Source organism: Amphiura filiformis, chromosome 16, assembly GCF_039555335.1.
Source record: "Amphiura filiformis chromosome 16, Afil_fr2py, whole genome shotgun sequence".
In the NCBI taxonomy this organism is placed as follows: domain Eukaryota; kingdom Metazoa; phylum Echinodermata; class Ophiuroidea; order Amphilepidida; family Amphiuridae; genus Amphiura; species Amphiura filiformis.
The window spans coordinates 4,323,879-4,348,265 of NC_092643.1; the positions used below are offsets into that span (position 1 = coordinate 4,323,879).

A 24,387-nucleotide genomic window follows, 5' to 3' on the forward strand; every position below is an offset into this window, starting at 1 on the left:
TTTTTTTTTAAACATTTATAAATTTATAGCGCATTGGTGACAAGATATGTATATTATAGGGGGCAAGGACTACAACTACTGCACTGGAAATTTATTTCAGCACAGACAACAGTTGTGGAGTTACAGTCAAAAATAAGGGAAACCCAATATTTGATCAATAAATCAATAATTACTTGCCTTGAGTTGCTGAATTTCCAGTGCAGTACTTGTAGTCCTTACCCCTATAATATACATATCTTATTTTTTTGACATCCTCTTTTCTGACGATAAGTGTGTCTAAAAACGGAATGCGACCCTGATCTTCCTTCTCGTAGGTAAACTTTATACTGTGTCTTAGATCTTGGTTATTGAGATGGTCTGTGAGGTCGTCGACTTGATTGTCTTTCACTATTTCAAGGATGTCGTCAACATACCTCTTCCACAGCCTTGGCTTACACTCCATGGGGGCTGTAGCGATGGCTTGCTCTTCTAAGAATTCCATATACAGATTTGCTGTGATTGGAGACACCGGGCTGCCCATAGCTGCGCCAAATAATTGTCTGTATAGCTTGCCCCTGAACGAAAAGAATGTTGTGACAAGCACAAAAGTAAGGAGTTCCATAACATCCTCAACTGAGAGCAGAGTTCTTCGTTTGAGAGACTTGTCTTTCTGCAGCCGTTGCTTGATGACCTCGAGCGATTTATCCACCGGCGTATTTGTTAAGAGCGACAACGTCGTGAGAATTAAAATTCTCCCCCTCCTAGACTCCTCCTCTATGTACACTTGGGCTAAATCTTCGGCAAACCGTTTGGAGTTCTGGTGTTCCGTCTGTTCAACAAGAGGAGCTAAGATGTCTGCTAGCGCTCTAGATGTGTTGTAGCTGATAGAACCTGTGTAATTCACTATAGGTCTCACTTTCTATAATAGTCATAGTACTCCAGTTCTAAATAAACTGCAGATAGAGAACCATTTTTCAATAAGGATGTTTCCAATTGATTGCTGTATGAAAGAACTCCTTTGTATCCAACAAGTTGACACAAATGATCCATCGCTGAACGTACAAAATTAGCGTTTGATTCGACTTCACAGAATTTTAAGCAGCAAACTGTTTCCCAATCACCATGTTGTCGACGGACTTCCAGTCTGCTGAGATTTTGCGGGTTTGTCCTTTCCGATAATCGTGCTTCAAGAGATAATTCTATTTCAATGAGTAAAAGAAAACAGTATTAACAGTATTGTGAGCAGGGTAAAATGAAGAACTACATCAGACTCAGTAAAATCCCTCAATGTTTCATAATTATATATACCTACGGGTTTAGTTGGTATACTATTGCTTTTTTCTTTCGGCACAGCTATGCGCGTATTTTTTTTGGGGGGAAGCAGGGGCGGCAAAAATAATGGGCGGTGGAAGAAGAAGGGGCGGCAAGAAGAATTATTAAAGAATAAACGGCGGGGCCAAAGGGGCGGCAAGAAGAATCATTGATGAAAATAGGGCGGAAAAATTATTGAAAAGGTTCAAAACATTGTGAAACGAATAAAACTATACCTCAAAATCTTCCTTTTGGTCACTAGCAGTGCCGCCGCTAGAGGTGGGTATGGGGGGTGTTACTATAACGAAAAAAAATTGGGAGAAAGAATTTTGATCCTCACGCCACACCCCACTTTTTAGATTCTTGAGCGCACTGGCTAGAAATGTAATTTCCGGAAGCAGCAGTATTTTAAAGAAATTTGATTATGTATTTTACGTTGACTGGCAAAAAACATGGTAACTCGTGCTACAGTAACTCGTGCTACAGTAACTCGTGTTACGGTAACTCGTGCTACGGTAATTCGTGCTACAGTTTGTCCGATCATATACAAAAGCTTACAAAATGGTTCTTCAAAATGTCAAAGTTTCTTGATAGCAATTCCTCAACAACTGTTATAATGATCACATAACCCAATCTATGTACAAATAACAAAAAAATAACCCAATCTATGTACAAATAACACCAACACTGTATGTACAACAGCATGCAATGTACATGTACTACATACATAACACCCCAGCATTACATGTACTTAAAGTCATAATGTACGATCTTTTTTCAGAATTTACCTTTATTTTTTTCAAAACCGATTTTTTTGGCATATTTGTAATACTTACACATGTTCTAACTTAAATCTATGAGCAAACTGTCAAATTCGTCCTATTTGTAGTAAAACGGGACGATTTTCTGTTGGTCCGACATAAAGTCATAATTTCTTTAGATTATGACTTTATGTCGGCCACGATCGCAAACCGTAGTCTCGTACAAAACTAGCTTGGTTACGCTCCCTCCACATGTGGAGGGAGCGTAACCAAACTGGCCGCGTAGGAGACTAACTCTGAGGCCGCACTCGCTGTCCTAATCCAAATAGTGCGAGATGTTTCGAGTGCTAGAGGTGAAGTTTATGATGATGTTTCTTTGCAAATTCCCAATGTTTTTCGCGTCCAAATGTATTGGGAACTTTCATAATGATTGCATATTATCATTTTAGAAGAAAAACAGAAAAATCTAAAAATTTAAAAAGATCGTACATTAAGGCTTTAATGCCTTGTTATTTCAAGTAATATATCGTTATGAACACGGCAGAGTGCCGAATACGCAAAATTGCTGTTCTGAGTAAACGGCATTTGAAAATCTTGGTACCATTCATTCCCTTTTTTGCCCATTGCAATATTCTGGTAGTGAAAAGATATGCAAAGAGTGAAAGCCTGTACTTGAGTGCACAACGTCGGGTACCTGACATCGCGGGGTGTGGTAATGGCGATGAGTGCCAGCACGCGTAACTATTCGCCAGCGAAGTGTTACGTGTAATCCGATTATAACTATGTCAACTGGATCACGCTTTTAAGTTCTGCACCACTATCAAAATGATCGCAACACAAAGTATATGGCATGTACTACCAATTTCAAAAGGTGCGTGATCCAGTTACCAGGGTGTTATGTAACCACTTCGTTGGCGAATATATAAATAGCTTTTTATATATTCGGAATATAGGACTGGTCTGTCTTTGACATCTCCGGTCTGATGAAACTTGGCTTTTATCTTGGAGATCATACTGCGGGAAACTCCAAAAGTTGCCGCAACTTGATTCTGAGGTATGCCAGCCTCAAACTGACCAATAGCTCGAGGATCCAGATCTGATAGTCTAACCATGGTTAATTAGAACTTTCTTGCAAATGACCATTATGAAGTGACCAGCAAGAGAGATTGCCTTGCGTTGATCCACAATGAACCACCTGTAGAACTATTAATCCCATCCTAGCACTTTTCATTCACTGCAAACAACTTGTCATTCATTCTTTTATTCATGCATTAATCCACTCATTCATTCAAAGCAATGAGATGAGCGCAGACAAAGGAAAGAACAATGTTGTCACTGATATGAAACAATATGGAGATAGATTTCAAAAATTTCAGCCGTTTTTGAAAGTTTCCAAACTTTTTGAGGAGTTTATATTAGTGGCTTACCTTGGGCCACACTCTGTACTAGTAGACTATGCCACCAAACAAACAACGTCAACATCTGCGACACACATGTTATAGTTGTCATCTTTGACATTCCGCTTTTGTAGTTTCGCGATTATTAGATTGTTTTGTCTCTATGACTATAGAGCATTATATGATGGTTAGTAGAGCATTTCTTAATGGCGGTTAGAGCATTATAATGATGGTTAGAGCATTCTCTGACGGTTAGAGCATTTCTCTATGACGGTTAGAGCATTCTCTATGACGATTAGAGCATTTTTAGAGCATTGAAGGACAAGAACATATAGATAATACAATGGTCTGCTTTTGTATTCGTCATGCATTGAAAGCAATTTTTACAACAAATGCATCTTCTGAGCATTAAAACCGAATGGTAAAGACCGAATAATTCAAAATAAGTGATAGACAAAACACCTTAAGCAATATTAGCACTATATATCACACATGCTCATCTGTCAGGGACATAGTTCTGTAACTATATGTGTGGACATTCACAGAATTACTTTTGCATGAATGAGTTGGGTACAAAGAATCACTCTCCACAAATTGCATAATACCAAACTTGTACACTGAAGGCGGAAAAGCTTTTAACACCCAAAGCGAAGATTTTAAAACGAAGTAAACAAGTCTATAAAATACTTATTTGTCTATTCTTGTAGATGTATGAAAAAGAAATTTTTTATATTTTCTTTATTTTATGTGAGGCCCGTTCAAGGCGAAATGAGGTAAAATTAATATGGAGAACACGTTTCCTATTAGCCGCTATAAGGGATCGTTCACAAACACTTGTAAGGGGGGCCTGATGCAAAAAAAAATTCGTCGCAAATTTTTTTTCGGGCCCCCCTTTACAGATCTCGACAATTTCAGGACCCTCCCCCCCCCCCCCCTTTTTGACATGAGAATTATGGGTCACCCCATAGAAAACATATATTTCCAGGAAAATTTGTGGTCATTTTTTTCAGGGCCCCCCTTTTTGCATCAGGTCCCCCTACAAGTCTTTGTGAACGGTCCCTAACTATGGTGTTCTATAGGCTCTACAATTGTACTGTAATTAAACATTTATTTATTTATTTATTTATTTATTTATTTATTTATTCACACACTCACCCCTACCCACCTAATAAAAAAAATCAGCTCAGGTGATGTAGAATTTTGTGTGAATTTTGATCAATGCTTTAGTTTTCAGTATTAAACTCGCGATTGCTGATGAACTGACAGCATTTCCCATTAACAACAACACCAGTGTAATTCGATTATTCCAATGTTACTTTAAAGGTCCGTGACCCGATCGACAGCATCATCCCCCCGATTTTTTTCATTGTTGATGAGTTTTTGGTATCATTTAATAGATTATATTTTTCTCATTATCATCCTGAGATTTGACGATCCAATTTGATGTATTTTCGGAGAAATCAAGAAACAAACAGGCTATACTGGTAGCCACCTTTAGACTCGATGAGTCTCATGGACGCCGTTCCTATGTCCATCAGACTCGTATTTCCCATTTTGGATGTCAATGGGAAATACACACTTAACGATTTGCGCCGGTTAGAAACTTGAAAAAAAATCTTTAAAATTTTATCAATGTATATAAAAGTGGTACCAACCTTATTGTGCTTGCTAATTTAAGACTCGGTTGAAACAAAATTAAGGATCGAATGCATTTTAGTGTCCAAAAAGGCAAAATTATCGTCAAAGTTCTGCCGAAATCGGCACCCTTGCGAAGGGTTCAGAATTCGAATCGGGAACGAAAATATCCGATCTTTGCGATCAAAAACACAAAATTACAACTTTAAACATACTATTGGCAAAAGACATTATTACCAAACAATACAGAATAGAAAATTTGACATCATTTTCTCAAAATATTGAACAAATTTGCTCACGCAATCCAATTCCCGTTCAAACGCGTGGGAAACTGAAAGTGCGATAATCGTGACTAGCCACCTTCGACATTCTGGGTAGGAAAAAATGATTCCGTGAATACGAGCCGTATTACTCCCATGCCAATTCGCACGAACGGAAATAGGTCCAAATAATGAGGGCGCTATAATGATAAACGCTTAAAACTAAAATAAAGACATACATAAGGGATGAAATAAATACAAAACAAGACCTTATCTTGTTAAGTATGATACGAGGAATCTGAAAAAAAATATGAGAAAAAATGTCCCCCACTATAAAATTAATTAATTAATTAAAAATATTATTAAAAAAACCCCATTTTTTCATTAAAACAAATCCTAAAATAAAAGATAAGTGTAAAATGTACGTGATGATAATATACATATTAAAAGGAAATGTATCAGGGTCAAATTAAAATAAAAAGAATGAGATATTTTGTCACAAGAATGATGAGCGTAGTGGTATGGCGAAGCACTCGACGGGAGTGTTGTTTCTGGATGCCGGACCACAATGCAATTCATATGTACCAACGTATTGGCTTACTAATTGTGCTAATTATTCCACTTTTACGCTGAAAATGTTCTCGTTTTCTCACACAGATGCATAAAGGGGACAATATTTGAAATTGTATGTAAGTTTGAAGACAATCCATATCCTAAACTGATAGGGTTACCCCCCTTTAATGTAAACTGGGCTCAAAAAGAAACTTATAATTTTTCACAAGGTCATATCTTAAAATCCTGTCCATAAAAATGAACCAAAATCACACACAGCATTACTTCAATACTCTACTCTAAACACATGTCAGTAACCAAGCAGTTGTCCAACTGACACAAGAGCAAAATGCACTGACACGAAACAGCTTCCTGGACCAAATTCACAGGCGAATAATTGGCACCCAACAAAAGAAATCTGTGAGATTGCCTACGAGATCCTTACACCGGTGATCATTTCCAAAGAGTAAGTGGAATAGTGTGTAACGGGCTGCTTCTGCTTTTCACAAACTTTGTTCAAGATAACGGAATAAACGAGGAGAAATGCTCCTTGAGTTTGCCGCAGACTGACAGAAACTCATGATATCCAACACATTCTTCAAAAAAGACAAAAAGAGGTACTGGGACATGGGAAAGTCCAACTGGAGTAACCAGGAACCAGATAGACTTTATATTATGCAGCCAAAAAGGAATTGTGAATAACTGTGAAGTTATCACTACGATAGACAGTCGATAGACATTGATAGTGACCATAGAATGGTCAGAGCAATAATATGCATCAACACTAAGCTTGCAAGGCTTAAATTCATCAATAATAAAAAGAAGACAAGAATTGACATTCTAAAGTTGAAAGAGAGGAAAGAGGAATTCCAACTGATGTTGAAGAACCGCTTTGGGGGTCTGGAGATACAGGACATATGGATACAAGATGCGACCACCTAACTACATCACTGTTAGAGGAAGCAGCAAGTATAGCACCATCAAAGAAAGAGGATGGAATCAAATCTGAGGAGGATAAAGCAATTGGAGACCTTGATACAAGAAGGAAAGCTCTGACTGAGAAAAATAACAACCAAATCAAGAGCTGAGAAGATCGAATATGCTGAAATTGTAAAAACTGTAAGGAAGAAGAAAATACAACGAACAAGAAAGAGAAAACATGCAAGCATACTCAAGATTTTATAAAGTGGAAAAGGCCCAAAAACTGTCATAAAACAAGACCGCAAAAAGTCAAGAATTAATCAATTAAAGCACAAAGATGGAACTGTTACATCAGACAGGTCAGAAATTCTGCAAATATGTGCAGAGTTCTACCACGACCTGTATACTTCACCAAAAACTCAAGAGAAAGGCAAACCAAAAGACACTAATACAAACATTGAAGCAACAGAGGTACTTCCAATTCTACAGAATGAGGTAGAAGAGGCCTTAAGACAAATGAAGGACAACAAGGCACCAGGCATTGATGAAGTTACAAGTGACATATTAAATCAAAGCCGGGGGAGAAAAGGCAATACTACAGCTCACAAAACATTACAATCAAATACTGGAAACAAAGAAGATACCAAAGAAATGGAAAGAAGCTAAATTTATTTTACTTCACAAAAAGGAGGACAAGGCAGACATCAAAAACTACTACCCAATCAGCCTTCTTTCTCATGTGTATTCACGAAAATCATCCAAAGCAGATTAAAAGCTACGTTAGACCAAAATCAACCCAGAGAACAAACAGGTTTTAGGGGAAGATTCTCAATCACAGATCACCTACAGACAATAAATCAACTGATTGAAAAATCAAATGAATACCAGCTCGATTTATGTCTTGGTTTTATAGACTACCAGAAAGCATTTGACTCCATAGATCATATGAATATGTTTGATGCACTGAGGAAGATCGGAAGAAATGAAAATTATATCTGCATCCTACAAGATATATACACAGATGCCATCGCCAAAATACACATAGATAATGATGTTTCCAAGGAGGTGAGAATAGAGAGAGGAGTGAGACAGGGAGATATACGTACATTATCACCAAAGATTTTCATAGCAGCACTGGAAGAGGTTTTCAAAAAGTCCAACCTAGAGAGAAAAGGAATCAACATTGACAGGGAGATGTTGACAGATCTTAGATTTGCAGATGATGTTACCCTAACAACAACATCGGTGAAGGATATGGAAGATCAACTGAACAGCTTGTGCAAAGAAAGTGTACATGTGGGACTGCAAATGCACAAAGGAAAAACACAGTTTCTGACAAACTTTGAGATAAAAGAAACAATCGCAATAGCAAATCACCAGATCAAGAAAGTTAACAACTGTAAGTACCTAGGACAGACCTTGAGAATGGATACCAACACAGCTGAAGAGATCCTAATCCGTGTAAAGGCAGGATGGAGACGCTTTGGTATACATAAAGAACTGTTGACAGATAAAAACATACCACTGTCACTGCGGTGAAGAGTTTATGACCAGTGTGTGCTAACAACTATGACCTTAGGTGCAGAGACTTGGTCAACAACAAAAGAAATGGAACAGGAAATTATTGGTAATTAGAGCTATGGAATTGGATGCAAAAATTGTGATCAGTCTTATGTTGGCGAACACAAAGCTGAGGTCAATAAGGCCACTATAGCAAAAAATACACCCGCTCTGAACGCAAGTTATCAGAAAAGGAACAGACTAAATCCGCAATATATATCTGATCATGTTGCACGGGCCAACCATGTAATAAATTGGGATGAATCAAAGATCCTTGGGCGGGAGCATGACAGGTCTAGAGAGGTTCGAGAAGCCATGGAGATAAGAAGGGGGAGTAAGACCTTGAACAGAGTGGAGGGCACATACTTCCTAAGCCATGTTTACGACCCACTTTTAAAGACTGGAAATGTGTCTAAGCAACACCGGAAACCAGTTTCAAGTGGATCAGATGACCAGATCAGTCATACCTGATGAAGTCCTCCGATGCGTAGGACGAAATATTGTAGTGAGTTAAAATTTCACTTGGTTTTGTCAAGCATGTCAGTTCTTTTATTTAACCAACAAACCTGATGAACTTTCAACCTAGTCAGCTAAATCAACATCTTGTCCTCCCATAACTGTAAAATCACTGCCGTGTGACCATTAATAAGCCAGGACTCAGTAGCTTTTTTTGTGAGCAGTGTAAAAATACAGTTGCGCGAAGCCAATTAGAATAACACGAAAAGTGGTTAACATGTGATTTTCATGTTGCTTTGATTTTAATTGACTTCTCGCAACTGTATTTTTACTTGGCACACAAAAATAGCTCACCTCACCTCACCTCACCAGGCTGTGTTCGACCATTGTTGGACGTAGCCCTCTTCATGATTCTTCCACTGTTTTCTGTCTCTTGCATTTCTTGTCCATGTAGGTCCCATGTAGGCAGTAATGTCATCACGCCACCTCCTCTTGTCTTCCTCTTGATCTTTTCCCTGTTCTTGGTTGCCATTCTGTAAGCCGTTTAGTCCATCTGTTATCTTCCCTTCGTGCAAGGTGACCTGCCCATCTCCATTTCGCTTCTTTGAGTTTCACCATAATGTCTTTGACTTGAGTTTGACGTCTTATTTCAGTGTTCTTAATTTTATCCCTTAAGGTAATGTGAAGCATCTTCCTTTCCATTGCTCTTTGAGCTGTTTGTAATTTCTGTTCCAGGTACTTGGTTGTTGTCCATGTTTCTGCCCCATATGTCATTGTTGGCAATACACACTGGTTGAACATTCTACTTCTCAGATACATTGGTAACTTTTTGTCACATAGAATGTCCTTGAATCTTCCAAAGCAACTCCAACCTGCCTTTATTCTGATCAAAGCTTCTTCCCTGGTGTTGTCCTCCATCTTCACTGTTTGGCCGAGATATTTGTAACCATCCACCTTTTCGATAACATCGCCTTCAACTTCAATGACATCCTCTGACTGGTAGTTTGTCATATATTTTGTTTTTCCCTTGTGTATGTTCAGTCCAATCTTTTTACTTCCTTTATTCAGATCATTTAACTGGACCTCCATATCCTTTACTGATCTTGTCACCAAAGCTACATCATCTGCGAATCTCAGATCTGTTAGCTTCTCGCCATCTATGTTGATCCCTCTCTCCTGTAGGTTCAGCTTTCTGAATATATCTTCCATTGCTGTAGTGAATATTTTGGGGATATTGTGTCTCCCTGTCTCACACCACGCTGAATTTGGATTGTTTTTGAAACATCGTTTTCAATGTGGATTTTGGCTGTGGCATTTGTGTATATGTCCTCGAGAATTTGGACATAACCTTCGTTGACTCCAACTTTACGTAGTGCTGTAAAGAGGTCTTTATGTTCCACTGAGTCAAAGGCCTTCTCATAGTCTATATATCCAATGCATAGCTTCAAATTATATTCATTTGCCTTCTCAATAAGTTGGTTGATGGCATGCAGATGGTCATGGGATGCACATGGGAAAGCCCCGATGGACACACCAGAAACCAAATAGACTTTATTCTCAGTAGCCAAAAGGGAATTATCCAGGACTGTGGAGTTATCATAAATGTAGATATAGGAAGTGATCACAGAATGGTGAGGGCTAAACTTCATATCAGCAAAAGACTAGCCAGGCTTAAATTTATCAGAAATGAAAAGAAAAGCAAGATTAACATCCTACGACTAAGAGAGAAGAGGTCAGAATTCCAGTTGGAATTGAACAATCGCTTTGAGGGACTAGACATTGAAGAGTTGGATATAGACCAAACATACCAAACTATATCCAGCACTGTGATGGAAGTGGCAGCAGAAGTAGCTCCACAAGAGAAGAGGAGGAAGCAAACAACTGAGGAGGACAAAGAGATTGAGGCCCTGGACAGAAGGAGGAAAGAATTAAGAGAAATTATCGACAAATCAATACCTGAAAAGAGCGAATACAGGGAGTTCGTCAAAACTGTGAGGAAAAAACGTAGACAGAGGAGCAGAAAGAAGAGAAAAGAACAAATAGAAATCATTCTCAAAAGTGGAAGAGGACCTCAGCATATTGCAAAGCTGAACCGGAAGAAATCAAGAATGCACCAAATGAGACAAAAAGATGGTATCTTAACAAATGACAGGCAAGAGATACTTAATGTATGCGCAGACTTTTATCAAGACCTGTATAGCTCCAAATCAAATGAGGCAAAACCAAATACAATATCACCAGACATATCAGCCATCCCAAGTATAACACAAAAAGAAGTGGAAATGGCGGTAAAGGAGATGAAAGACAGCAAAGCACCAGGAACAGATGACATTACTAGTGATATTATCAAGATTGGAGGAGAGGGGATTACTCAACAATTAGTTGGACTCTATAACCAAATACTGGATGAAAAAAGGATACCAGTTGCTGGAAAGAGGCAAAAGTGATCCTCCTTTTCAAGAAAGGTGAAAAAACAGACATCAAAAACTACAGACCTATCAGCCTGTTATCACATGTTTACAAAATTTTCACAAGGATAATACAGAACAGAATTAAAGGAGTGCTTGATGAAAACCAACCAAGAGAACAGGCAGGCTTCAGAAGTAGATATTCAACAGTAGACCATCTGCATGCCATCAACAAAAATAGCTACTGATTCCTTATTAACAGTCACACACCAGTGATTTCCCATTATGGGAGAACAAGATATTGATTCAGCTACCAACTACAGCATTTTGACCAAATACCTCATACATCTACATCTAGTGGAGTTTTTCAAACTGTATACTTTCTTTGATACACCCCGTATAACCACTTTAAAATGTAAAAATGTCACGAGCAACAGGCTCTCCTGTGCACGGTTGTTTGATGTTATGTAAAAAAGTGTAATTTTTAAGATAAGTTGAACAATGATGGCGCTATTTATCATAAATCTTGTTTGCATCCTTACATGTACTAGGAATCAGAAAAAATACAAACAAATGGCAAGGAAATTTTCAAAAAACTTTTTATCATGAAATGTTAGGAATAAGTCATATTATTTGGCTAATTTAAATTTAAAATTATATGTAAATAGCGCCCTCAATGTACATACATACATACATACAACAAGGCTTTTATAACCCGCCATTTCATAAAGACCACAGCGGGTGTGATGATACAGCAAAACAATATTAAATCAACAAGCATAAAAAAATAATGACAGAGCAAACAAATATAAATGCAACAATTACAAACTTATTTTGGAAAGAGATATGATTTTAAATTTTTCTTGAAGATATTAAGCGATTTGGCAGTGCGCAGAGCAATTGGGATTTTGTTCCATAATCTTGGTGCATAGTAATAAAAAGATCTATCAGCAGCAGATTGGAGATTCCGTGGATGAATTTTGTGTTCCATAAGCCGGGTAGTATCTGTAGACGAGCGCAAGCCACTACGAGATGATGTGTAAGCAGTCAAGTTTGAAGCAAGATATGGCGGAGCAATGTTATATATACACTTAAAAACAAGAACCAGAATTTTGAATTGGATACGTTCCTGCACAGGCAACCAATGTAACTGTCTCAGGTATGGTGTGGCATGATCACGTTTGTTGGCACAGTGAATGAGTTTAACAGCCCAGTTTTGTAAACGTTGAAGTTTGGCAAGGTCCACCTGGTTTGATCCCAAAATGAGTGCATTTCCGTAATCTAAACGAGAGAGTACAAGAGCTCTAATGATGTGATGACAAGAATCTGTGTCTAGAAACCGACGTATGCGAGAGATATTGCGGAGTTGAAAAGTGATTGATTTGCAGAGTCCGGAAATATGAGGAGACATAGACATGTGAGTGTCAAACAAGATGCCCAGATTGCGAACAGTATCTGAAGGGTGGACACTTTCAGTACCAAGTTGGAGATGAACTGGCGGCATCTTGCGTTTGTTATTATGTGACACTGCTACAAAGAACTCAGTCTTGGTGTCATTCAACATGAGCATATTGTCCGTCATCCAGAGTTTTATTTCAGTGATACATGCAGAGAGTTTTGAAAGAGAGTTTTGAATTGAAGTAGCATCTGACGGATTGAAGTCAAGATAGAGTTGAATATCATCTGCATACATGTGATAAGAGATGTGATGTTTTCTGATGATGCACAGAAATGTACATTTTATAGAATAAACATTACCACAAAAAAGCAGCAAAAGATGAATAATTTGATATAGAAACGAAAATCTATCTTAAAAATAGCTTTGAAATATATGTGTATTAGTGTGATAGCTGTTTAACATCTGACAACTGTTAGATATGTTCAGGAAGTTAACACACTTTCCATATTTTCCTTGCATTGACATTTAATCCCAACTTTTGGCAATTAGCTTTGAATTACCCAAAAGTTTTAATTATTTTTGTTTGAAAATTTAATTGTTTTTAAAGTTTTTGAGTTATAACATTCAAACTTATCACAAAATGTACACAAAGAACATACTTGCAGGCCCATAGCCCCCCCCCCCCCCAAATTTGCAAGTCCCAAAATTTAAGAATTTGCGAGCAGATTTTTAAAGCTTTTTGGTCCAAAAGGTCCAAATTTGGGGAAGAAAGTCAACTTTTCACAAAATTGCCCCCCCTTACATAACAACAGATGAATAGTTTCACTACTTGAACTATTTATTGCACGCTCTTCAATATATCACCTCAGTCTACACAACATAAAATTGCTTTACACATGCTTTTAGAAAGATAGTTTCTGAAGTCCCTGCCTTACGACTCTGGCAGTGCGAGGTGAAGCCGTATCTTGAATGAACTTAACACCTGGGATGGATCTATTCTGTAACTGCCCATAGGAAATTTTGAAACATTGCAAGTTATAGCATGTTTACATGGGATACTCCTTGCTCTTAGAAACTGTCTTTTAAATCTTCTCTGCACTTCGCCATGGCTTCATGTCAACCAGTAATTCTTTACTATGAATGCACGCTGAAGTGTGGAATACTGTGGAGCCATTCCAATAACTTTTGCCAGGTCTAACCTAACATACACTGTCTGCAATTTATGACCATTCTGCCACACCATCTACTTATTAATCTCATACTACAATTTAAATTACCACCTTAAAAGGTGTTGATACACAATCTTCTTCCACCCCACCTAAATTATTCAAGACAATACTATTACTCTCAACCAATAAATATTGATAAGAACATTTATATATTATGAATGAAGAAATAGGCAAGGAAAAAGTTAAACTTTCCATGATTTTCAACATATCATTCTCAAAGGTATTTATTGTAAAATAGAGCTTTGAAAATGGTGCGCTACTGATCTACCGTTACGATGAAAAGTGTAACTAGACTTAGCTGTGGTCTAAGACCACGAACACAGCCGTGCTGTGACCCCTTATTGACCTTTGACCCCAAAATATATGAAAGTCCCATAGACATTGGCTAGTGTCAATGTACATTTGCATGTGGCATCACTATGCCATGTTACTTGTGGCAGTAGGGGCATTTTGAAGGTTTTTCGTCTCAGACCGGAAGTGACCCCTTGATGACCTTTGACCCAAAATAAAAAAATACCACATATACACTGGGTAACCACAATTCATATATGAACATACCGTTACTGACCTTTGTTTTTCTTAGCTAATAAAATTTTTTGAAGGTATTTCGTTTTATACCGGAAGTGACCCCTTAATGACATTTGACCCCAAATCTGTGTACACCCCATATACACTGGGTAACACCAATGCATGTGTGCAAGTGGTATCACTGTCCTACGTAATTTGTGGAAGAAGATGCATTTTATAAGTATTTCGTTTTATACCGGAAGTGACCCCTTAATGACCTTTGACCCCAAATTAAAAAATACCACATATACACTGGGCAACCACAATTTATGTGTGCATATACCGTTACTGTCCTACGTTTTTCTTAGCTAATAAATTTTTTTGAAGATATTTCGTTTTATACCGGAAGTGACCCCTTAATGACATTTGACCCCAAATCTGTGTACACCCTATAGACACTAGGTAATTACAATACATGTGTGCGAGTGGCGTCACTGTCCTACGTAATTTGTGGGAGAAGATGCATTTTAAAGGTTATTTCGTTTTATACCGGAAGTGACCCCTTAATGACCTTTGACCCATTTCCAAAAAATATCACATATACACTAGGTAACTGCAACTCAGATGTGAACATACCGTTACTGCCCTATAGTTTGTTTAGCTATTAAAAATTTTTGAAGGTATTTCGTTTTATACCGGAAGTGACCCCTTAATGACCTTTGACCCCAAATCTGTGTACACCACATAGACACTGGGTAATATCAATGCATGTGTGCTAGTGGCGTCACTGTCCTACGTAAGTTGTGGGAGAAGATGCATTTTTAGTTGAAATCACGTTTTGACCCTTATGACCTCTGCGTGACCTTTGACCCCATGAGTTTCATGTAACTTGTAGGTGCACGGTGAATGATCATTGTGACTAAGTTAGGTCAAAATCGATGTAAGCATGTGAGTGCTAGAGCAATGTAAAAATTGACAGAAGAAGAAGAAGAAGAAGAAACTAGATATATTGCATCCTCAGAAGGCTGCGAAGTCCAGCCGTGACCTTGAAGTGACCTTCTATGACCTTGAAAAGATTTGGAACACAATTGCCTTTTCATAAAAAATGTTGGCATAACGTTTGATAACAATCTACCTAATAAAATAATTTGACCTTTGTTGACCTCTGATGACCTTGAAATGACCTCCATTTTGTTTTAAATCATATTAATACTACATATTCTAATTTAGATTTAAATTGGACGAATTTTGGAATTTGACCCATTTTGACCTTTGTTGACCTCTGGTGATCTTGAGATGACCTCCATCATATTTTGAATCATACCGTGATTACATATACTAATTTTCATTTGAATTGGGCAAATTTCAAAAATTTTACCCCCTTTTGACCCCAAAACAGACCCCTCCCCATGTTCAAGCCAAATCTGATTATAACCCTACGTGCACCCAATGCTATAGTCATTTTGGAATTATTCTGATGATCACAGCACTTAATATGCAGGAAAAAGTGAACTTTAAGGTGATTTTCAGTAATCAACCCTATTTTACCCCTTCATGACCTTGAACTCAAAATCCGTGTTTACCCTATAGACACCAGCTAAAGTCAGTGCATATGTGTCAATCTCATCTCTGTACTATGTAATCTGTAGGAAAGGAAGCATTTTGAAAGTATTTGGTTATGGGCAGAAAAAATCCCCTTAATGCCCTTTGACCCCAAATCTGTGTTTACCCCATAGACTCCAACTATAGTCGATGCCGATGACCAAGTTTCATTGCGCTACCATGTAATCTGTAAAGAAGAAGCATTTTTGGTAAAATTCGCATTTTTAGCCAAAATTACTCATGCGTGACATTTGACCCCAAATGGGTCATGTCAAATGTAAAGGCTGGGGTAGTGGAGCCTTTGCCCAAGTTTGGTTAGAATCGGTCAAATAATTAGGGAGCTAGAGCCAATTATGTCAAATGTTGACAGAAAGAAAGAAAGAACTAGATATATTGCATCCTCAGAAGGCTGCGAAGTCCAGCCGTGACCTTGAAGTGACTTCACAGTTATCTGACATGCAGTGTTTGAAATTGGTGCCTCCGATCCCATATACGCTAATTCTTTAGTCATAATGAAGTTAATTATTGTGATTTTTATAACATACATATCTCTAACATTAATATAATAAGGCGTGAATCGTGTTGTTGTTTTCCTTGAAAGACGGTATAAAAAGAACACAGCAAAATGTACATACCTTATACGAGAGCTCATAGCATATAGCAATGTGTTGCAATAGAAAAATGTACCATGGCGTCCGACTTTAGAAAATTAATAATGTGATGGTAATCGGTCAGTGCCATAGAGTGCTATAGAGTGCTTGCACGGAAAGTCATTAGTTCAAATCATCCTCCAGACACGCTCCAGAAGACATGCAAATGCATGCAGCACAATACCAATCACCTGTGTAACTGGTATTGATCAAAGTAATTCTTTTGTACTCCATGCATTTGCATATCTTCTGGAGCGTGTCTGGAGGATGATTTGAACTAATGACCTTCCGTCTAAAGCACTCTGTATGGGATTTAAATAAAGTGCATCAAGTCAGTTTCTTTAGTATTATTAACATGCATGACTGACCAAGAGTAAATAGAACCTCTGAATAGAAAGGACAATTATCTGTTTACCAAAGCGGGACAATCTACATTCATAGATTATCTTCTATGAATAGCTGTCTATAAGATGATTATGTAACAGTATCAATAACTTGTGATCTACTCTGTCGTTTAGTGCAGTATGCTCTCACATTTTTGCCTAACTATACATCTTATGATTTTTAACGGTGTGTAGAGTAGCCTGCATTAGTGCCTAACTCTGTTATATTGGCTGTTAAGTTAGGCAAATTGTTTTACAATCACCGTTAGAAAGTGTCTGGTTTGCGAAATTGCAATTTTCATTTTAAATCATTCCAATTGGATAAAATGTTCAATTTTACCCCCTTTTGACCTTTGGTTGACCTCTGGTGACCTTGAAAAGACCTCCATTATATTTTGAATCATACTAGAATTACAAATAACAATTTTTATTCAAATTGGATAAACTTTTAAATATTACCCTTTGACCCCAAAACAGACCCCTCCCTATGTTCAAACCAAATCTGATAATAACCCTATATGCACCCAATGCTATAGTCATTTTGGCATTATTCTGATGATCACAGAACTTAATATGCAGGAAGAAGTGAACTTTAAGGTGATTTTCAGTAATCAACCCTATTTTACCCCTTCATGACCTTGAACTCAAAATCCGTGTTTACCCTATAGACACCAGCTAATGTCAGTGTATATGTGTCAATCTCATCTCTGTACTATGTAATCTGTAGGAAAGGAAGCATTTTGAAAGTATTTGGTTATGTGCAGAAAAAATCCCCTTAATGACCTTTGACCCCAAATCTGTGTTTACCCCATAGACTCCAACTATAGTCGATGCCGATGACCAAGTCTCATTGCGCTACCATGTAATCTGTAAAAGAAGAAGCATTTTTGGTAAAAATCGCATTTTTAGCCAAAATTACTCATCGTGACATTTGACCCCAAATGGGCCATGTCAAATGTAAAACCTGGTGTAGTGGAGCCTTTGCCCAAGTTTGGTCAGAATCGGTCAAATAATTAGGGAGCTAGAGCCAATTATGTTAAATGTTGACAGAAAGAAAGAAAGAAAGAAGAAGAAACCACTGGGATTCAAGAGTCCAGCCGTTGCTCGGCTGGACTAAGAACCTGTAAGAAAAAAAGACACAGCCGTGACTAACGTCACGGCTGTATAAAAACACCCACTTTTCTTTAGAATCTCATGAACAGAATGTGCTATCTTTATGAGCTAAAATTCTTAGAGAAGATAAAACTACTATAATTTCAAATATTTAAACAATTAACCCCAAACTGGTACAAAAAATAGTAAAAAAAAATCGGCAAAAATCATTGCATTAATTATAGGATCCTACTTTTTTCGTATCAAATGTATAGTATGTGACAGTACTATGCTTCTTATTAGAACTTTGAAAGACAAAATTCTCCCACTTGCCAAGCACAACATCACTGCTTTGACCCTCTTGTATTGTTACATCCGTCTGGTGAACAAAACCCTGAAAGGAGACAAACACTTCATCTTCAATGCGAAAAGCTCCAGCCTTGTTTGGCGGGATCAGATCTTGCTTGACTTCTTCTCCAATGGATACTTTGATGGCAGTCTTCTTTGGGTGATTAGGACAGTTGCAGAAAACTGTTGCCAAAGTCTGCACTTCTAGTTTATTCACAGCTGGTTGTCGCAACATATGCAGCTTCCAATAGGCGATGTTCTTTGCTGAATCGTCTGTAAGTGCTTGGTATGTAGCAAACACCCTTGTGTACAAAAAGCACTGGGTCTTTGACATAATCTTCATGAAAAAATCCTCTATATACATATGTTACATGTATTATTTCTTTCAACTTAGTGTGCCAAACATTGGTTTCAGGATTGTACATTGTAATAACATGTGCTGATCCCTTCACACCATAAGCCAGTATCACACCTTGATATGGGACAGCTGAGACCCATCGGTAACCTTCAGGAAGTGGAGCACGCCTCTGCCAGTACATTTCTTTCATGTCATAACGTTCCACAGTATTCAGACATGCATTATTCTTGTCTAAACCACCAATAGCATAGAGAAATCCATCTAAGTAAACCAATAGGAAATTGTGACCGTAGTTCTTCATCGGATGTAAATCGTCCCACTGGTTGAGTTCTGCATCATATCTCACAAAATTATTCAGACACTTGGTAACGGGTCTCAGTTTCCCAAAAGTCATCCGAGTCCACTGTCCCTTTAAGGCCCCCTGCAGCATACAAGTGTTCATCCACTACAATCAAAGACGGTATGTAGGGAAGCCTAAACCTGTAATGACTTGTCCATGACTTATTATAAGAAAAAACTTTGCTGTAGCTTGTGTCTTTGGAATACTCTGTAGAGATATGTATGGGAGCCTGGAAAATAAAAACATGAAATTTACTATTAAATTCTGTATTTGTTTTTATTTTTTGTTTATCCTAAAACTGCCAAATCCAACACGGAAAACCTGTTAAACATGCGTGTTACGCAATCACCTTAAGTGATATGTAGGCACGCCTTCATTGGCCGGCCAGTGAAACCCCTGTGGCTACAGGTCTGTGATCGTCTGCATGCGAGGGGTCCTAGGGTCGAATCCCGGGTGTACCAAGTGACTTCTTTGTTCATCTTAATTCCTTTTTTGTTTGTTCTCTCCCTTCCGATAGCAAAAAACCTCTGGGTGTTAGGGTTAACACATGTATTTTTACTACATTGAGGCATATATAACCCTAACACTGCCAAATCAAACAGAATCAAACACGGAAAACCCATAACATTCACAAAAATTGAAAAAAGTCAGGACAACAATCATTTTGATACAGCCTGTAATTTTGGTAACTACCATGTATAGGAAATCTGTGTCATTTGGTCACTTTGAAATAACTTTTCAAAGACATTCACAGATTTTGTAGAGGTATATATTGTCTTCATGGTATGGTACATTCCCCATTAACACAAAATACCAAATGAAAATCGCACTCACAACAAATTGTAATTTTGGTAAAAATGAAAGATATGGTATTTTTACAAGCTATTACGCCGGGTCTTACACACTTTTCAATTTTAATAAAGTTTGTTGGTTTGTGATAGAGTAAGGCATATTTTGTGTGAATACTGTGTTGCTATTAAGGGAAGGGGTATGAACGTTTGGACAATATTTATTGTGGGACATTAGAGCACATCAGACATATCGAATTGCATTCTGAATGCGAAGAATGTCCTTCTGATATCAAATAATTTTGATTTTTTGAAATTCGCAATGTAATACACATTTTATGGCAAATCATTAAAAATTGATATTTTTGATATTTTATTGAAAAATATCAAATTTTAATAATTTGTCATAAAATTTGTATTATATCGTGAATTTCAAAAATGAAAATTATTTGATATCAGAAAGACATGCTTCAGTATTCAGAACGCAAGTCGATACGCCTGAGGTGCTCTCATGTCCCAAAAAATACTGTCGAAATGCTCAAAACGCTCATTCCAGTTCCCTTAAGCTCATTCTGATGTTAGATAAAGTGACAGCATCAAATTTTAAACCAAACAAAGATATTTACATTTGAAGCTGGTGATCTTAGAAGGCACTAATGTTACTCAAACTTATATTTTAAGTAGGGTCTACATAAAAAACAAAATTGTATACAAGCTTACTGTGACTGTGCTACGAGTAGCAAACAAGTTTGGCAGCTGCTTGGCACGTTCTCTCTTGGAGCAGTTAGTCTGAAGTGCTTCCCGCGTCTGTTGAAGCAGTAGCTTGCATTCTGGTAGTTCTAATATCTCCTCATCTAACAATTCTGTAAGCTTTTCTTCAGGAACGTGTCCAAGACGGATGAGCCCTAGAAGGAGTGATGTGTGTTGACGACGATTCTCCCAGTCATGCTTAAGCCAGTTGATGACCATTTCAAGGACCTATAGGTAAAGAGGCAAAAAATTAAAGCTTTTTATACAATGAAAATTATTCATACGTGTGATGTTTTCTGAACCTCTGTGCTACCTGCTGGGTTGGTAGCCAGGGCAGGTGAGGGCACTCCTTTGGGTGAGCTAGTGAGTAGTGAGCGACCCACATACGGATTTAGAGGGCAACACTGGTTACCGGTACTGACTTTTTTACCATCAAGTATAATATTTATGGATTACATTTTGTGTCTTGTACTTTTTCATGTTTTGTGTGTAAAATATTAAACCTCTTTCTTTTGGTAAGTGGAAAGGGAAAACAAATTAAAGCAGAATGCAGGGTAGGGATCTGTTCAACAACATCACCCCTGCTTTATTATTGTCCATCAAAGACCAAAATGGCTATTTCGATATCAGTGAAAAAGCCCATTTTCTCATCGGCCATGTGAAATATTAGGACTGAGAAATATATGTGCTTTGCTTGGGTTGTGTAAACGTAAGTTAACCAATAAAACACTGTATTCTTTAAATACACACTTGTGGCTCTCATAGCCTTCTATTGATAATTTAAAAACAAAAGTTATCCCAATGCAAATGTTTGGCAAATGTCCCTATCAGACTAAATTAAGTTATTGTTGAGAAAGTATGTGATACACAGTGGCGTAGCCAAGGCGGGCAGGGAATGGGGAGCAGCTTTCCCTCCTTTTGACCATTTCTCTAAATTTTCCCTCTTGAATTTTGTCTTGCCCCCCCCCCCCCTCTGAAAAAGTCGTGGCTACACCAATGACTACCTGGGAACCAAGGGAGAACAGTGCCAGTGCATTGATTGGTCACCCCAGGTTAAATAAGAAATAAATAAAATAAAATAAATAAATAAGTTAGAATGATTAGAAAAATGCCTTCTTGAAAATCAAGTTGTTTTTAAATCCTAAATGTGCCATGATCAAGGAGAATGAGTCACATGTCGACCCTGGTCAAAAATGAGTTTTACACATGTTTCTAAACAAGACATTTAGAGCTTTCAGAAACTGGAATCCCCATGTTGATACGACTTTTCTTTGCAAAGTTCCGTCAATTTATCAATCGCTGAAAACAATATAAAACAGAACAATTTTAACACTGTTTTTGCCAATATCTCAAAATGAATATGAGCGACATCCGACTCATTTCCCTTGATCGTGTCACAAATGTGCTACACAAGTTATTGGCCTGGTTGAAAAATAAAACCTTTTTACTAATTTTTTGGTTTTGTTCGTTGGTCACGCCTGTGCCTGTGTCCACTCCACACAATGGCATTTCATTCAACTAACCTCCTTTTCTTCATCTTCACTGGAAAAATCTTCCTGTCTCAAATGTTTCTCTAGAAATACCTCATCAGCAGTTTCAAAAAACACCTCTGATGTCTTCAGGTCTTGCAGATGGTGGCACATGTACTTCTCTGCAGAAGCGCCGACATGCTTTGGCAGATCAAGATATTTGGCTAGATGGTGAATTCTGACAACATCATCCATTGATGATATTTTGCTGATTTCATACCTGAAAGCATCCTCAATGAAACTACTGCAGGACTTGCAGACATCTTGAAACTGCATATAGCATGCCATTTCCAGAATATCGCATGCTGTCTCAAACGTAACCATCAGCTCGCCTGTGTAAGCAAAATCCAGCAGTTTTTCAAAGATCTCTGCTTTCCCGTCAATGTTGATCTCATTCTGTGTGCTTTCTTTGAACCCTGAAGTAAACATAGCCAGGAAATAGCAACTTCGGACTGCGAGAACGTTCTTGTGAGCATGAAAGGCTCTTCCACCAACATTAATGGTGACGTCACATAGTTTATTTTGTTTGCGTAAGTCACACATTCCTTTAACTAATTCCTTGCTATAGTTCTTGCATTCATCTGATGCAACCGACATTTTTTTCTTTTTTGATCTGTGAAAACAATGAAAATGCAATGCATGTTAAAGGTAGTTGACTTGATTGATGACAACTGGCCCCATCCCCCTTCCCACTTTACCTGAAATTACTTTTTCCTAGATAGCTTCTTTGATTTTGGGGATTTTTTCCCTTAATTTAAGAGTCATGTACTTTTTCTCTTGGTTCTTCTACTATTTTCAATTCAAGGCATACATTTTCTTCCTTAAACCCCCTGGACACTACTGGTCATCTAACAGGATTTCTGATTAGTTGGTAACTTGAAATGCTCATTTCAATCGCCAATTATGCTGGGAATGAAAAGGGCTCAAAAGCTATAGAATTTGTCACCCGAGATCGCAAATTTGAGCCCTTTTCCTTCCCAGCATGCATCACTTTTGCCTATCGATCACTATCAGCAATATAACTTTTCAAATTACTCCATCGGACAATGTCGGATGCATACTAGTAGTGTACATGTGTTTGACCACATGTGATCATGCATGATGAACAGTGAGAAACATCCCACCGTCGCATCCTTTCTCATCAGGGTGTCTATCTCGCTACAGTGGGAATTTTTATTTGTTGTGTACATTTCCCCGATAGCAAGTACCACCACACAAATTCAATTTATTTTATTTTTATTTTACAAATTCGGCTAATACATACATAAGGAAACAAAAGTGTAATACACCCAATGGGCTAGCCAGGAAGAGTCAGAAGCATCAAGACACTGTCACCAAGAGGTGTCACTCCTCCCAACCCATTGGCAATTACTGCGGGCAAAAACCTTCCCGCAGTGTGCCATATGTCTGTCTCCAACTTCCAAGCATGCTGTGCGGATAAACTTACTGGGGACCATCACGATCTTCCGCTACATGTTTCAGGGCTATATATCAGTAGCGTGTCCAGGGGGGAGGCTTTGGGTGCTGAAGCCCCCCGCACTTTGTTAAAAATCATGTAAAATCAGCCGTTTTTTGGCGATTTTAGCCATAAAGCCCCCCGCATAAATCTGAAAAAGGGGCTGAGCCCCCCGCAGGAAAAGATCCTGGACACGCCGGTGTATATTGTCCAACTTTAGTGGAGAGTCAGTACATGAAATGATAACAGTCGATGTCTGATTGTCTGTGTTGACAAAACTAAGTTGGACATGGATGAACATGATCAGGGGCGTCACTAGACCAATATGATTCGGGGGGTGTACAGTATGGTTTGCCGACGGAAATTTTTTGTAATTTGTTGACCCAAATTTTTTTTAGCCAGGACGGCGCTGATAAAAGTGGGGGAGAGAATTTTTTTTTTTTTTTAAACTAGTAACTACTATACCATTCACAGTATGTCTATTACGTTACAATCTGTTATATGGCTCTCACAATTTGCCCACAATCACACATACCTTTGACTACATTTGCCGACAGCCACATGGTTTTGCCGACGGCAGTCAAATTTTGCCGACAAAATTGTGTATTGGGGGTGTCACACCCCCCTCTAGCGATGGCCCTGTCCCTGAACATGATCATCATGATGAATATGAATTGCCAGAGTTACCTTGTATCCTGTATCTTGATGTCGTGCTG

The 24,387-nt window shown here is 38.1% G+C and overlaps 2 protein-coding genes across 2 annotated transcripts; one reads left to right on the top strand and one right to left on the bottom strand.

Moving 5' to 3' along the window:
• Positions 1–10,331: 10,331 nt before the first annotated feature.
• LOC140136457 (uncharacterized) lies at positions 10,332–11,279 on the top strand. Its single transcript, XM_072158180.1, has one exon. It carries the CDS (start codon positions 10,332–10,334, stop codon positions 11,277–11,279), a length of 948 nt encoding a protein of 315 aa, XP_072014281.1.
• A 7,466-nt stretch (positions 11,280–18,745) lies between these two features.
• On the bottom strand, positions 18,746–22,789 carry LOC140136479 (kelch-like protein 12). Its single transcript, XM_072158200.1, has 3 exons — positions 22,210–22,789; positions 20,657–20,914; positions 18,746–19,377 (listed from the first exon to the last, which is right to left on the bottom strand). Exons 1-3 carry the CDS (start codon positions 22,756–22,758, stop codon positions 19,159–19,161), a joined length of 1,026 nt encoding a protein of 341 aa, XP_072014301.1. The 5' UTR covers positions 22,759–22,789; the 3' UTR covers positions 18,746–19,158.
• Positions 22,790–24,387: the final 1,598 nt, after the last annotated feature.

Coding starts and splice junctions, on each gene's coding strand:
- LOC140136457 (XM_072158180.1), top strand. CDS start 10,332: ATGGGATGCACATGGGAAAGCCCCGATGGACACACCAGAAACCAAATA.
- LOC140136479 (XM_072158200.1), bottom strand. CDS start 22,758: ATGTGTGACTTACGCAAACAAAATAAACTATGTGACGTCACCATTAAT. Junction 20,915..22,209: donor GTGAAGATGAAGAAAAGGAG/GTTAGTTGAATG, acceptor CTTTACCTATAG/GTCCTTGAAATGGTCATCAA. Junction 19,378..20,656: donor CTACTCGTAGCACAGTCACA/GTAAGCTTGTAT, acceptor TTTATTTTCCAG/GCTCCCATACATATCTCTAC.